Genomic DNA, 15,127 nt, shown 5'->3' with positions numbered 1-15,127 from the left:
AATACAAGTTTGGATTATTATTAGAATGAAGATGAAGATTCACAAAATTAAATAAAAATATTATTAAGAAATAGAAACGATTAAGATCTAGATGAAGATTGGATATACAACGATCATTAGTTTGATAAAGACATACTTGGATGCTTATTTGGATGAATTCAATAATATATATATCAAGATTGAGAACAGAGCATATCATATGAAACGAATACTCCAATTTTATTATATACATATTTGAAAAAAAAAATATGAATCTCATCATTGTTTATATATCTATTGAAAAATTGGGAATATATAGTTAGTTACTTAAACTAAAGGAATGTTGTCACATAATAATTATCTTAACGAATTTAATTTTCATGGTAATATAAAAAATTTATACATATATTTAATTATATATAATATTATCACATAAACAAAAATAATTAAAATTTGAATTTATTTTAGAAAATTATTTAAATATTAAATATAATTATATAATTTTGACGGTCAAAATTATGTGAGTTATGGAAGAAGTAGTAGAGAAAGGAATAGTGAATCAAATAACGCAATTCTTCAAGAAGGCGTGTGTTAATTCGCCCCACCAATGTACAATTGTGTGCAACATAAATTACTGGCGAATTTCCTACAAGATACAATAAAGAACATTTGTTTATGCACTCACACAGTCAAGCCTTACACTAAATAATAATTTACAAAATAATATTCTCTATTCTTCCGTTTGCGCATACAGAAAGTGTTGAGATGGATCTCGGCAATAATGGAATGAGAGAAATTTATAGGTACGAAATACATATAACATGCAGCTACATATTCTCAACATACATAACTTTTAAATAAGTCACAATTCTATGAATATATGTAATTATTCAAAATAGCTTTTCATATATTTTAAAAATATATCTCACAAATTATACACTTATCTTAACACAAAATTATAAACTTGATTTGAGGTGGAAGCTTTCAATTCTCTAAGTTTTAAACATATATATACACACATAAATTAAAGGTCGTATCAACTTTTTAGTCTTAACTCTTAACCCTATTATTACTCCCTTTCATTCGTAATGATCTCATTTTAACCAAATGCATGTATGTTGATTAACGGTTCAGAAATACACATAGAATTTATGATTGATTATAAAATTGTCTAGTAAAATTATTTGGAAAAGTCTAGGGGCCAGCAACTTTTTCAAATTCTGGCCAGCATGTAACTAGCAAAAAATAAAAATGAGCCATTGGATGAAATCTCACATTAATCTCACACCATTAAAGGGTAAAGTATACTTTTTGTCCCTTAAGTTTGACAAAAATTTCAAAAATACCCCTAAGTTTTATTTTGTCTCAATTTTGTCCTAAAAGTTTTCGATTTGCATCAAATATACCCTTGGCGGCTAATTTTCAAAAAATTTAAGACCAATTCAACAACAATTTCATAAGAACAACCCTCAATACAAGCAAATTAAGCATCATTTTCATGCATTATTGTTAGATTGGTCTTAAATTTTTTGAAAATTTAATCGTCAGGGGTATATTTGATGCAAATCAAAAACTTTTGGAACAAAATTGAAACAAAATAAAACTTAAGGGTATTTTTAAAACTTTTGCCAAACTTCAGGGACAAAAAATATACTTTACCCTTAAAATTATCATTGATGGCTATTTGATGGCTACAAATCACAAAAGTTACTGGCCCGTAGCACTCTTTAAAATTGTTTTAGTTATTGATTGGAATTGCATGAGGATAAATTTTTTTCTTAAAAAAACTTTAAAATGTGGCAAAATTTGATAGACTAAATTATAAGACTAGTGAAAAATATATTAAACAAACGGAAATATTTAATAATAAAAAAATTAACTAAAAACAACTAAAATTTATGTTAAAAATTAATAAATATAAATAAAATACATTTTAGCTTTTTTCTATCTCTCTAATATTACTCTAAATAAAATTTTCCCCAATATGAATGATATTATGCATTCTTTAATAGTGCCATTTAAAGTAAGTCGTGAGTAGGAAGAAATCTTATTAATCTCCATAATCTAGTACTAGAACAAAATAAATAAATAAATAAGGTTAAGCGTCTAAGTTTCTCATGTATTAGCGACGCTTCCTTAATGTTATAGTTCTCAAAAAGTTTCTTACTTTATCAAAAGACAGAAATGATAAAAGAGAAAGGAGAACTCATCACAATTTATTATTATTCCACTTTTACAATATAGCCAAAGGATTGTTGATAGGTCCATAAAAAGAGAAAAATAACTTAATCATAAAAAGCAATTAAGTTGGTATATATATAAACAATTATCATCATCACCTTAAATATAATTGGATGTTATTCTGGATAAGGTGTTTATTATTAATAAAATTATTATTAATTTTTCTTGGTTTTGCAATGGCCACTAAAGTCAAGTGGGGAACCCTTCATACACTTTGTGAAAAGTTCCAAAAACCAATTATTCTCCCATGGCAGAATAATGGCACTTTCTCAATAAGTGTATCACTTTAAAAAGAAATGATGGTTTGTACACACACTACAGAACATATATACACAATAATCAAATCCTTCATTTTCATTGTTAGGCGAAGAAGCACATTGCAATCAACATAATTATATAGTTGGTCACACCACACAGCCACTAATGTTGGAAACTCAGGTTGAATCGACTTCACGTAAAGTTGATAGTTCAGAGTCATTAGATAGTTTGACTGATTTGACTAAATTTTTATCTAACGGCTCTCAACTATCAACTTCACGTGAAGTCGACTGCACCTGAGTTTCCACCGCCACTAATACTCTTTTATGATCCAAATTTATAAAAAAATTAACTGTGGAATCAATAAGGCTAGCTAATTAATAATTGAGATAATATTATATGTCAATCGTGCATGATTTGATTCATTAATTAGGAGATGACTACTAAATTAAATATTATAAAAATTCACAAGTGATTTAATTATTTCATGATTTAATACAAAGGTAGCATTCGCCTATTCACCCAACAGTTTATTATGCACCACAATAATCTCTGTGGTGCTATTGCTACTAGTTGCATGCCAACTTGTTACTCATTTCCAAATATATCTTTATGTAAAAAAAAATAATAATTGAGAATTATTAGATAATTTAATAAATTTATCTAATTATTTAATATAATATATATCAATATCTTAAATGGTTTAATAACAATTTTCTTAACCAAAATTTCACATAGTTGTAACAATGTAACTTGGAAACTAATTTGATAATTGATAATAAGTACGGTATCATATTATGGCTAAGTGTCACATTAGACACTAAATTATTGAAGCTAGGTCTCTTGACTTTACCTGTTTTTTCCTGATATTTTATGAGATATTATTACTTGAAATGGAAGAAGTTATGGTTATATTGATGATAAAGCAGGAAATTTAATTTATTGCTATTTTTCTTTGTGGATACTCATATAAAATTTTAATTTAAAACCGTTGTAACTTGTAAATTATAATAACATCCAAACCATAGGTAAAGCCGTAAATTTGGACAAAGTAGATTTAACTTCAAATTTCAAAAGAAAAAAAATGTTACATCTGGTATGTATGTATTTTTTGTTTGGGATATAGTAATAAATTATAGTATGAACGTGAACTAGCAGAAGCGAAAAATGGATCATTATAAAGTAGTGTAAACTATGAAGACACTTTGTGGAAATTAAAGGTAACTTAAGTAACAAATAAATTAGTTGGTTAAGTAAGAAGTGTCATAACGATGAGCTGGGAATGAATGTGCCTAGGGATTCAATCTTGGAATTAAGTAGTCCTTCCTACGTTTAATATGTTTACATTACTAGTTGGATCTGAGCACCTAACCGCTGGCCAATGAATTACTTTATGCACAAAGTGTGAATCAAACTCCTAACACTTGATTAAACAGACGAGTAGATTGACTACTTGACCAATCCAAGTTAGTTTAATTTTGAGGATTTTATTTGGTATATATATGCCTTCAAAACTAGCTCTAGTTGTTACTATTATTAACTTTTTTTTGTGTGCGTTGACTTTTGAGACCCATGAATTCCTAGACCCAGCAATGCAAATTAAATACTTGGTGGTGCTACTTGACAATATGAGAACTTGAGAAGCAAGTGCTTAATCAATAATCATCTTATAAATGCATACGAGAGTGCTTCTTCAGATGGGGAACTAACCAATTAAATAAGCTGAAAAAGAATCTATCAACGTAATGCTATTGCTACGCTTTACCCACAATGGATAAAATCTGTGGCAGAAAAGTCTCCCTTTGTGAAAGAAATGATGCAAAAAACTTGCTACATGTTCATTGCCATTGCCCATAACGCGGTTAAACTGTATTGATCATGTTAGTTCAGAAGTCAACTTACCATGAGTATTAGCAAGTACAACTTAGCAAATAAATAACGCAGGTTGTTTTCAAAAAGAGGTAACACTAACGAGAAGAGGGGAAAGAGAATAAAAGGACGATGCATTCTTGATATTTGGATTCCCTTTACAAATGAGTGATGACTATTCTGTGTATAACTGCTAGTCATGTGCACAATACTTCTATTTTGATGTACACTATGAATTCTGTTTCGATTAATATCAGTCAAAGCCATTATATTATGCAGTTTATTGTCAACAACTTGTTCTGTAACTTGATAATAGACTTAGAAGAACGAAAAGTGGAGCAATAATTCATACTCGTAAATAACAAACAAACAAATTTTCATTCTTTATATTGAGATTCAGTATTAACATGCAATACATATACACCAGCCTCCCTAACCAATAGCAACAAGGGGACAGAAAAAAACAAATTCTTAAAATACAAACTTTGACAAACTGAAAGAATTGGACCTGTCCACTGTCTTAATTTGCTACAATAATATGTGAACATTACAAGAGGAAGAGGCAGCCCTCAAATTTAAAGGGAGAAACCAAAAATCACTCTCTAGGCAGCATCACGTTCAAACTTTGACACTAACCAACAGCTACTTCCATTATAGGCCAAAACCAAAGTGCTATGCATAGGAATCCAAGTATGGTATTGTACCAATAAAACCACACTATCCAACATGAATTTCATTGAGGAATATGGTGTATTGTGATGCAATAGCAGCACCAATGTCACCCCTCATTTGAGTCTAAAACAACTCATGTTTCTTTTTCAGCATGTCTTGCTTCCATCTTGGCAATTTATAGAATGCTTCTTTTGTCATTCCAAATACAGTTCCAAATTCATTATCCGCCAGATAGGCCTAAGCAGCATCAAGTGGAGAAGAAACAATATTAACACTAATCCAAATATACTGAAGGTAGACACCGAAGAAATATGACGAAAATTTAGCACGTTTATAACTTGCAAATCTTCAAAATTTCAGGTGAGGCATATATTTTTCAAACATGAATGAACAAATAAATGAATAGATATCGTGAAAATTAAAGACTAACCTCTCTGCGTTTAAGATCAATTCCAGACAGATGACTACCAGATTTAGCCTTTAACTGCTCATAACTGAACACAGTCTGGCTATTTTGAGTATCATTGCTATCTTCCACACTTTCTTGCTTTGGTTCTGAATTCCCATTGCTACCTGTTCCAGGAGCAGGTTCTTCTGTCTCCTTGACTTCAGCAACTTCTTCAGGACCTTCTGTTTCGGAAGGGGCGCTTTCACTTTTAGCATCTGCAGCAAAGAACGGAATCTTGTAAATGATCAGAAGCACACATTTAACTTAGACAATAAGAGCTATATTTCTCACCAGAAGTGCTAGTTTCCACGACAGGACTTCTGGTTGCCACAGGAGAAGAATCAGGTGATTGTTTCTTCTTCTCAGCAGTAAGAACTTGAGAGAGAGCAGCTACTGCTGCTGCTCTTTGTGATCCTTGACTTCTTCCAGTTGTCTTAGGGCTAGAACTTTTGGTTCCGGATGATGATTTAAATGCAGAGTTTAAAGCAGCCAAAGCTTCTGCTCTTTGTCTTGGTCCTCCTTGATTCAGCCCATTCAATCTATCCTGTGACTGTGAGAGTAGAAAGTATTAGAAAGAAAGGCAAGTTCCAATGGAGTATGAAATCATCATGATCTGTGACTTGATTTGGAGATGTTCAATTTAATTTAAAAACTATGATATCTTTCCTTCATTTTTCTTTTTGGCAAATTTAATTTAAATACTATGATATTCTTTCCTTCAATTTTTCTTTTTGGCAAAGATGGAAAAACCTGAACCTGTACCTACCTAAATATAATTATTAAATTTACCACTAATAACAAAAGAAAAGATACCATATACAATATGCTTAAATGCTTCATCATTATCCTACACCCTCTTGTTAGGAGAACCTACTTTTGGTTGAATTTCATTGACTATAAAACAACAAAGAAAAACATAGTTTATACAATCTTAAACATGTTGCCATACCATACTGGATGTCATATCAGAAGATGAATTAAAGGCATTAGACAAGGCAGCCAAAGCTTCAGCTCTTTGTCTTGGTCCCCCTTGACTTGGCCCATTAGACTTTTCCTGTCAACATATTCAGCAAGCGTAGTTAAACAGATATTCATTGCACAACATATTTACTGTACAGCATTAGAGTAAGAAAAACAGCAAAACTTTTGTCATCAGAATTAATAACTCAGGTCTATACCTCTACAGCATGGCGAATCCCGAAGAGTAATGTCACCTTTTTCTGGAAAGAGTTCCCCTGAACCTGCATTGCATCAGGAAATAATCCATAAGGTGGCTCATTTTGAAACATGGACATGCACATGGATTACCTAATCAATTTCAGAAATCACACATATATCTGATATACTTCTGCTAAGTATATGTATTGATAGCATTATGTAGCACTATAATAAATATAATAGTAACTTTTACACGCAGAAAACTGTAATCAACAACTGCAGATGATAATAATTGCCAGAACAAAGTCATTTCTAAGAAAATAAGACAAATAAAAAATTGGAATTCTGTTATGTTGTAGCACATACCATAGCTTTAGCATGGTCCCATGGAAAGTATGTTGTGAAAAAGCATGGTTCATTCCCTTCTGTTACTTTATATAGCGGTACCCGAGGAGATAGTCCCTCCAGTGATACAGCCTTATCTATATAGCTCTGAGAAAATTTTCCAGAAGAAATCAAGTAAAGGACAATATGAGAAGTAAATGCTCTAATCTGTTGAGCATGTTTACCTGGCCAATTTCAAAAGCATTTTGTTTTTCTTTTGGGTCCACAGACTGGCCAATCCAAACAAACACTTCTGCATGCGTGTCTAGTATGAGGATGTCCTCTGTTAACAAATCATCTTGGGAAAAGTTGTACACCTCCTCTACCTGGAGAGTAACGTAAAAGGTAGATTTAGAAGAAAAACAAAACCTATAGTTACAGAGTTACTGCTGACTGGTTTCCTAGCAAGAGTGTGAAAGTTTACATTATGTGGTAATCACAAACTCACCTGAAACTTTCCTGGTGCATCGACATTGCATAAGAATATACAAAATAGAAATGGTCAGCTTATTTGAATATCATTAAACAAATATGGAGTTTCATAATTATATGGAGAAGTACTTATATGATGATACCTCTATTAAAAGAGAAACTAAACAAATGTGGTTCTCTGATAATGTCATTGTTGACTTTTTTGCTGGTGTAACTCTGTTTTCCTCCAAGAGCAAACCAGAAAGCTGAGCTTTCTGTTCCTTCTTTAGCATGCTTTAAAGCAACTCCAGGCTGGATATGGATGCGTCAGTGTAACACATTAAGAAATAAGGTATGTTGTAACAATGACTATTACTAAATAATCTTCATATTAAAAATCATTTAGCCAACTGGTGAATGACTTCATCTTGAAGTAACCATTTAGGCAAACAGAAGTATAATGGATAACGAAAATTTTATAGAAATCCATTCTAATAAAAAACTTGCGAACTTGTTATGTGTGGAAGTGTTAAACTTATTCCCAAAGGTGAATCATACAAGTCAATAGACACTAGAAACTCGAAAAACTGTGTGATTTATATAAGATTGAGACTGAAACAGGTTGGTTAATCTTTAAAATAATGAGGGGACCCAAAATATATCTTAAAAATTCAGCGATTTGCTTTGTAAATAAGTAGAAAAATAGATAAATATCAACTAGAGAGGATAAGAAATCAGTGAAAACAGAAGACAAAGAGAGCATAAGAAAAAATGTAGCATGGCAGCTACCTTTAGAAACTCCGCAACTTTCGCTGCTAGCTGCTGCTGCTCAAAGGAGGATTGATTGCCATGCCAAGTGAACATTGTTGAGCCAGATTGAAGGACAAAACACTCAGCAGAATTCAATGACGCTGCCACCTGAATACGGATAGCACAATTAGGGTGGACTAGTAAAGAAAGATAAACCATAGGCTTGTAACAACATAATTACGGTGGACAGAAATAAAAAAAAAATTGATGGAAACGTACTGCATCAACTTGCACTGCATTGTTATTATGTATGGCAGTTCTAGAAATTCGAATAAGTGCGACACTCTCTGCTGTGTATGTCTCATCTTGCAAGCCTTTATCTGCTACTAATTTTTTGTAACCTGAGCTCAAACCTCCCTGAAACAGACATAATTCAGTTGGACTGGTTAGCTTCACAAAATCTATATGTTAATAAAAATGACATATCATTTTGATTGATTCTGCATATGATACCTTGAGAACCACCATAGGTTGGAAAAGAGCAACAAACTGGGGTGGCTCTTTACCTTCAAATATGCGACCCTGCAAGAAAAAACTAGTACAATCATACACAGTTCCGATCAATATCCCAAACTTGAAATTCACATTATGATACCTGAACAGGTCTACCCTTTAATGAGCTGAACATTGTATTGGCCAAACGAGATGCCATTCTTTGGTCCTCCTGAAGAAAATTTATATAACCATAAATTCATAAAGTACTAGAAGCAGAAGTTTTGAAACTGCCAGCAAATTTCGTATTTTTTAGATTACACGATACCCAAAATCACGGAGGTCAAAAAAAGTCAACCAATTCATTCATTTTACAGTTAATTATTGTTGGAGAACATACAAATTTCTTCATTATAAAGTAATCTTATTTACCAAAGAATCTAGCACTCTCCTTTAAAGATTACTAGCCAAATAACATGCATTTTGTCCCAGAAAACATAACTATGGAAGAACGTATATACAAACAAATGCAGTCTCAGAAATATTACTACATAGCTTTATAATATATAGTGATTGCTTGACATGGAAAGCAGCACTGTTAATTGGCTCTAATTGGAATTACAGAAAATACCTCAATGCTGTCTTTGCCAAACCAACAGCACAAGTAATAATCTTCCTTCCTTTCGCCAGAGTGATAAGTGTACAGTACTATGTAACAATCGCCACTATAAAATTTACCAATATCCTCCTTAGGTAATGGAGTTTTAGCACTCCTATTGATTTGCCAAACCTGAAATTAAACAATAGTAGGTGTTTTCTGGTATTGATTAAATTATGACAAGATATATTGTTTTCCGGTATTAATTAAACTAAGCCAAGATACCAATTAAAACCATTTATTAACTCACCTCCAACTTTCCACCTCCTTCAAGCAAAGGCGGAATTTCCTCATTTACTGGGGCACTTTTTGTCATTCCTTTGACACCGATTCCTTGTTGCTTCAGCAAAGCTGACAGTGCAAAAATATCTTACTCAGCATGACTAATTAGATACATAGCTAAGCCAGAAATTAAAATGAGAAGAAACAATGTCCACCTGCAACTTTTCCTCTTCCATCCTCAGCACCAGTATTAGAGGATCCTGATGGCCAAGAGTCAAAGTTAGACTTAAATGAATGTGGTTCATAACCTTGAATGACCCTGGTTATCCTTGTAGATTTTGGTCGTTTCTGGCTTGTAAGAAAATCCTGGAAATATTAGTAGTTCAGTATATTAATCCACTTTAAACCAACATAAAAAGAAGAAACAAAGATTCTATAGTGGCATTACCTCAGCTGCAAGACAAGCTGCTTTTCGCTCTTCAACTTGTGTGACCCGGCCAACCCAGATGAATACCTCAGCACCACAGTCCAATAAATAGCATTTGCTGTTGTCCAGCAGTGATTTAGAAAGTTCACCTTCTACAGGCTTGACCTCACCATCAGCGATACTACAAGCACATGGTCATTACCTCTAGGTCAAGAAACTTAAAAGATAGTGTACGCATCATAGAAAATAAACACAATTTTAAAGAAACTATAACACTGAAATAAAAAGAGATAAAAATAAAAAAGAGAAAAGACTGAAACTACTATGGCCAGCATGCAACAAGGTAACTTGGTAAGACGCCTACAGATTTCCGACAATGAGGATACTCCAAATACTTAGTTCTAATCAAGATTCCCTTATGTCTCCAAAAGTTCATTTAAAAGTAGCACAAAATAAATGCACATGCCCAGCACAAGCATCTGCTGGTAAAATCTGAAAGTAAATAATATTTTTATAATCAACAAAAGAATCATTTTTTTGTCTCGAGTTGCTAGCAGAGAAGTAGATCTACTCATTAGGAAAAATTTTTAAAAGGTAGTAGCCAATGAATCTCTTTGTTGTGGATTTATCTCAGCTAAAAATCATCGACAATATCACTATTATATCTTTTTGAAGCATGCATCAAGAAGAAACAGGGTCAGGGGAGATGACAACAAAATCAACTTACCTAAAGAGTTGGGCAGGAGTTGTCTCAGGAATGATATCATCATCACTAACTACTTTCTTTCCAATTGGAGCAAAACCACCAAAGAGAACCCAAAATTCACCTGAGTCTGACTCAGTGTCCAACTTTCCATCATCTGCAACATGAAACACGTTTTTATTTTCATAAAGAAATAAAAATACAAAATTATAATAGGGTTTTTGGAAAGTGACATGGAAACATGTACTATGTGCCCTTACCAACAATGGCAACATTACACTTCCCTTCATGATACTTTTCCTTCAGATACTGGATAACTTCCAAAGCCTTGGCTCTTTCCTGAATATTTGAATTAGCTCCATTGAATTGATAAATCTTATTCTGTGAGTCTAGGATGAATACATCATCATGGTTCAGTGAAGACCGTGCAAAAGGGACCTGCACAAGGAAAATGATCAATTACATTTTCAGCCAACGAATGTGCACTCAGTTTACAAAGCTCTATGAATAGAGAACACTTTACCTGTTTCATTCTGACAACACGTTTTCCTTTACATACATATAAACGTGTTTCGAACTCCTCCTCTTCAGGTTTTTTAAATCCAGATGCAACACCCCCTTCTAATGGTATTATACATGGCTTAAAATATGACAAAAATTTGTCAGATTCATGCCCTTGGATTTCCCTGTGCTGCACAGCACGTCCTCCAAGAGATGCATCAAGTTCAATAGTTTTAATGGCAGCTGTTCCAGCCTCATCCTACAAGGAAAATCATCTATTTAACTTTTTTCTGAAATAGATATATTCAAGACTATCCAACCCATTCAAGGGAACCATGGAGGATTTCATCATATCTAAAAAACTACTTTAAAAAGTGAAAGGGAAAAAAATATTAAAGAAACATAAACACATAACTCGAAGAAATCAATTTTCTAAGAAAACATAATTTTGAAAGGATCAAAATATATTGACTTCTTCATTCTACTAGGAATGAAATAGAAAAGGCTGAATGAGACAAAACAGCAAGAGGCGGATAGATAGATCAAGGTGGATTCAAAACTTACTTGACTTGTATCCTTTCCAATCCAAAAGTGAATATCATAAAAATAAGTGCCTCCTTTGCCTTGTGTTGTCTGCAAATACACACGTATGTAGGAATTTTATTGAAGACTTCATCTGTTATTTTCCAAAAGAAGGGATTCTTTGAAGGCCTTTTAGACTAATGTAAACAGGAGCTTCTTTTTCTATTTTTCTGTTTATCCGGTTTGATTTATGTTGCATCAGAATAAAATAACTGGCATGATATTGTCTGTTTCAATCTCAGAAAAACTAGAAATCAACTCAAGAACATTTAGCACAGGTTAAAGAGAAAAAGATGAAATATATTCAAAACATTCAGCCAGAAGTGTTGTCACACAGTGACATAAAATACAGGCATATAAAAAACATATAACTAATACTGTATATAGCCTGCACCTGCAAGATGATGTAAGAATCTCCCATATAGAATTTTCCATACTCTGATTTGGGCAATGGAACTGGCTGAAAATTCTCAATCCTCCATATTTCAGTTCCACTACAATTCATTAAGTCTAAACCACCTCAAAGTAGATAATATATCAGGCATAAAATATTATAACCAAGAAATATCACTCTTATATCCGAAGATTAATTGTTTAATGTATGGCTATGCTATTGACATTACTTCTGTTGGTTTTACTTTGTACCATTTATACTTGTTCCTTTTATAAAACATGAAAGGGAGGGGCAATAATTTTGACAAGTTCTCCTAATAATCACTTTTGTAGGATACGCTTTTTGACCCGCTCCCTGGAATGCTGGATCCAAAACTTTTGTGGCACTGGACATGACTGAAGCTTCCTTTTAAAATAGTCTTCTTTTCAGAGCACAGACTGGGTCTGCAATTCCATAGTAATTCACAGCATGAGAAAAAACAGAGCTAATTAAGAATGTATTAGAGAAAAGCATGTACCACATTGTGATAAAGCAATTGCATATTTTCTGAATCTCAAACCACCATATGATGCACGTTATCTCAATGATTGAGGTTCACAGTGGGGTCATTTACACTATATTCATAACAATATGTTCTCCTTCAATGAAATAAACAAACAACTAATATGTTCTCCTTCCTTCATCGTGACTATGATATGTATCAAAAGCAAATAAAACTACTTTAATTATTGTTACAATCAGAAATACCATCTCTAAAAATAAACAGTTAAACTTCCTGTGGGAAAATATCATTTAGCAAGCACATAATTTCTAGCCCTATTGAATGAAAATTGCAACACTCTTGTACTTGCTCTGCATATACAATATGGCTAATTAGCTGTTAAATTCCATGCTCACTTGTATCACATTGTGTCAAGGTTTAGTCTACCATTCTGTTCGATATCATGGGATGCCTAGGTATCTTGTACACTCCAAAATCTTTTTCTTCAAGAGTGGAGAGGATTACTGTCTTGAAGAAAAAGGTTTAGGAGAATGTTAGCAAACACTCAATCGTTCTACGATTTCACATTTTATAATGAAACTACATTTGTTAGATGTGATAACAACCGCCCTCACAGGCTCATCCACACATGATATTCAATTTTCTCAAAACACGTTTATACTATGCTGATCCTAGCTAATTAAAATAGCAATCAACTCTTAAACTGCTGCGAAATATGTTCCTCTAACGAACCTTTTTATCTGATTAATCCAACTTGTAATGCCATATATAACGAACTACACATTTGCCACCACTGGCCATTGGGATGGCTTTAGATAACTAGAATACGCTGGACTTTGAACAAACAGAAGAAGTTCATAATTGAATGAATGTCCCTAATCTACATTACTTCTGTCAGCACTAAGATACATATTAGAACGTTACAATTATCGCAGCAACATCCACCAATCGAAGTCACATTCTAAAGTGACCGGTTCTCAAATTACAAAGGGGGATCAGCATTTCCAGATTGAAGTTAGATACAATCAAATTGCTGCAAAGAATTCAGCAAATAATTGCAAACCAAACCATGCTCCAGGTAATTAATAGCAAAAAAGGTTTAAGCAAGCCAGGGCTTTTGAATTTTTTTCAGTAATCCAAAATCCGAGAAGCAATATAAAAGCAGAAAAGAATATCTCACAATCATGATCGCAATGCGCTACACAAGAACTATTGGCTCAATACCAAAGAAAAACCCCATGGAACCTTTGAGAGCACACACTTGATCTGAATTCCGAGCTAACAATGAAAAGTACTAAGCACTAAGCAGATACACATGAAAAAATTTAAACTAAAACAAAACGGATTCACTTGAATGTTGAGATTTAAGATCAACCAGTTAATGCTCATTCATCCATTCATTTCTGAAATCACAAGCTAGCAACGAAAAACACACACAATCGATCGAAGCTTGATGTAAAAAAGAAGACGATATGCGAATCATGCGAGATGCAGAGATCACAAAAAGAGGAAGTAGAAAAGGAATTCAGAGGTGATGAATGAGCTCCAAAAGAAGAAGATCAGACGATCACGTAACAAATGAAGAAAAAAAAAAGAATGAGAAGAAGAAGAAGCAATCAGCGTTACCGGAATAGGAGGCGGACCTAGATCAAGAATAAGAAAGAAAGAGAGAATATACGAAAGCAAGAGATCAAAAGAAAAAGAGAAGAATAAGAGGAATTAGTGAGTGAGTGAGTAGAAACTAGAAAGTGATGAAGGTACCTACTGAGATCTCTGGCTCCGAGGAGAGTATGCGAAGAATGATGATGGCTGTGTTGTGTGTGTGTCAGAGAGAGAGAGAGAGAATTGACGAGGACGACAAAGCTGCAGAGCTGGCAGAAAAGGGAGAGAGAGTGTGGGTGTTGGAAACAACGAAAAAAAAAAGTGAATTATTATTGATTGCTGCCTCTGGTGTTTCCTGTATCTTCTCTCTCTAACTTTTTCTTTTCTTGCCTGTGAGATTTGCAAGAGAGAGTTGCAGAAGAAGAAGGAGGAGAACGGGGGTTATGGAGTGACTGATTGTTATGAAGATGAAACCAATTATGATCCTCAGAGGTAAAAAGGGTGGTGAAACCAAATTAGACGAAAGAAATAAAATTTATTACTAATTTTTATTTATATTTCTATTATTTTAATTTCACAAATTGAAAAAAGGAGCGAAACTTCGAAAGACTTAGACAAGTGTTGCCGTTGCCGTACTAAGGGACGAAACCGTCCAAACATTTTTTAAAAGAATGATCGTCAGTCCTCTGCCAATCTTCGCCTCCAGCCAATTTTTTTTTTTTAAGATATTCTAGTTTTTGTTCAGTTAATTATCAACATCGTACTCAAAAATTTACTAACAAAAATAATTTTAAAAGATACTAACGATAAATAAATTTTTAAAAAATTAAAAAATATAATAAAAATATTAAATATATTTAAAAAAATTTATAGA

At 33.0% G+C, this 15,127-nt stretch overlaps 1 protein-coding gene across 5 annotated transcripts; it reads right to left on the bottom strand.

Moving 5' to 3' along the window:
- Nucleotides 4,697-14,753, bottom strand: LOC107645488 (villin-3). 5 transcript variants are annotated; one of them, XM_016349522.2, is made up of 24 exons: nucleotides 14,413-14,753; nucleotides 12,487-12,592; nucleotides 12,150-12,249; nucleotides 11,738-11,806; nucleotides 11,196-11,432; nucleotides 10,933-11,110; nucleotides 10,697-10,829; nucleotides 9,991-10,150; nucleotides 9,758-9,908; nucleotides 9,571-9,671; nucleotides 9,294-9,452; nucleotides 8,826-8,894; nucleotides 8,684-8,752; nucleotides 8,450-8,587; nucleotides 8,210-8,338; nucleotides 7,585-7,732; nucleotides 7,458-7,468; nucleotides 7,195-7,335; nucleotides 6,992-7,117; nucleotides 6,646-6,708; nucleotides 6,417-6,521; nucleotides 5,759-6,017; nucleotides 5,450-5,682; nucleotides 4,697-5,256 (listed from the first exon to the last, which is right to left on the bottom strand). In XM_016349522.2, the coding sequence occupies exons 2-24, from the start codon at nucleotides 12,540-12,542 to the stop codon at nucleotides 5,143-5,145; spliced, it is 2,949 nt and encodes a 982-aa protein (XP_016205008.1). In that variant the 5' UTR covers nucleotides 12,543-12,592; nucleotides 14,413-14,753; the 3' UTR covers nucleotides 4,697-5,142. The 5 variants fall into 5 exon arrangements, with proteins under 5 accessions (XP_016205008.1, XP_016205009.1, XP_020959442.1 ...); XM_016349523.2 differs by having other exon boundaries at nucleotides 14,417-14,753; XM_021103783.1 differs by lacking the exon at nucleotides 14,413-14,753 and adding an exon at nucleotides 14,278-14,409.

The sequence above is a fragment of the Arachis ipaensis genome, chromosome B06 (assembly GCF_000816755.2).
Source record: "Arachis ipaensis cultivar K30076 chromosome B06, Araip1.1, whole genome shotgun sequence".
Classification (NCBI taxonomy): Eukaryota; Viridiplantae; Streptophyta; class Magnoliopsida; order Fabales; family Fabaceae; genus Arachis; species Arachis ipaensis.
The sequence above is the reverse complement of the archived record's forward strand: the minus strand, read 5'-3'. Positions and strand labels throughout refer to the sequence as shown.

Bases quoted from the DNA above. Each gene is read 5' to 3' on its own strand.
- LOC107645488 (XM_016349522.2), bottom strand. From the start codon at position 12,542: ATGTCCAGTGCCACAAAAGTTTTGGATCCAGCATTCCAGGGAGCGGGT. The intron at 10,151-10,696 runs GTAAGTTGATTT...ATGTGCTTGTAG, and splicing joins ACTCCTGCCCAACTCTTTAG to TATCGCTGATGGTGAGGTCA. The intron at 6,522-6,645 runs GTATAGACCTGA...ATATGTTGACAG, and splicing joins GGATTCGCCATGCTGTAGAG to GAAAAGTCTAATGGGCCAAG.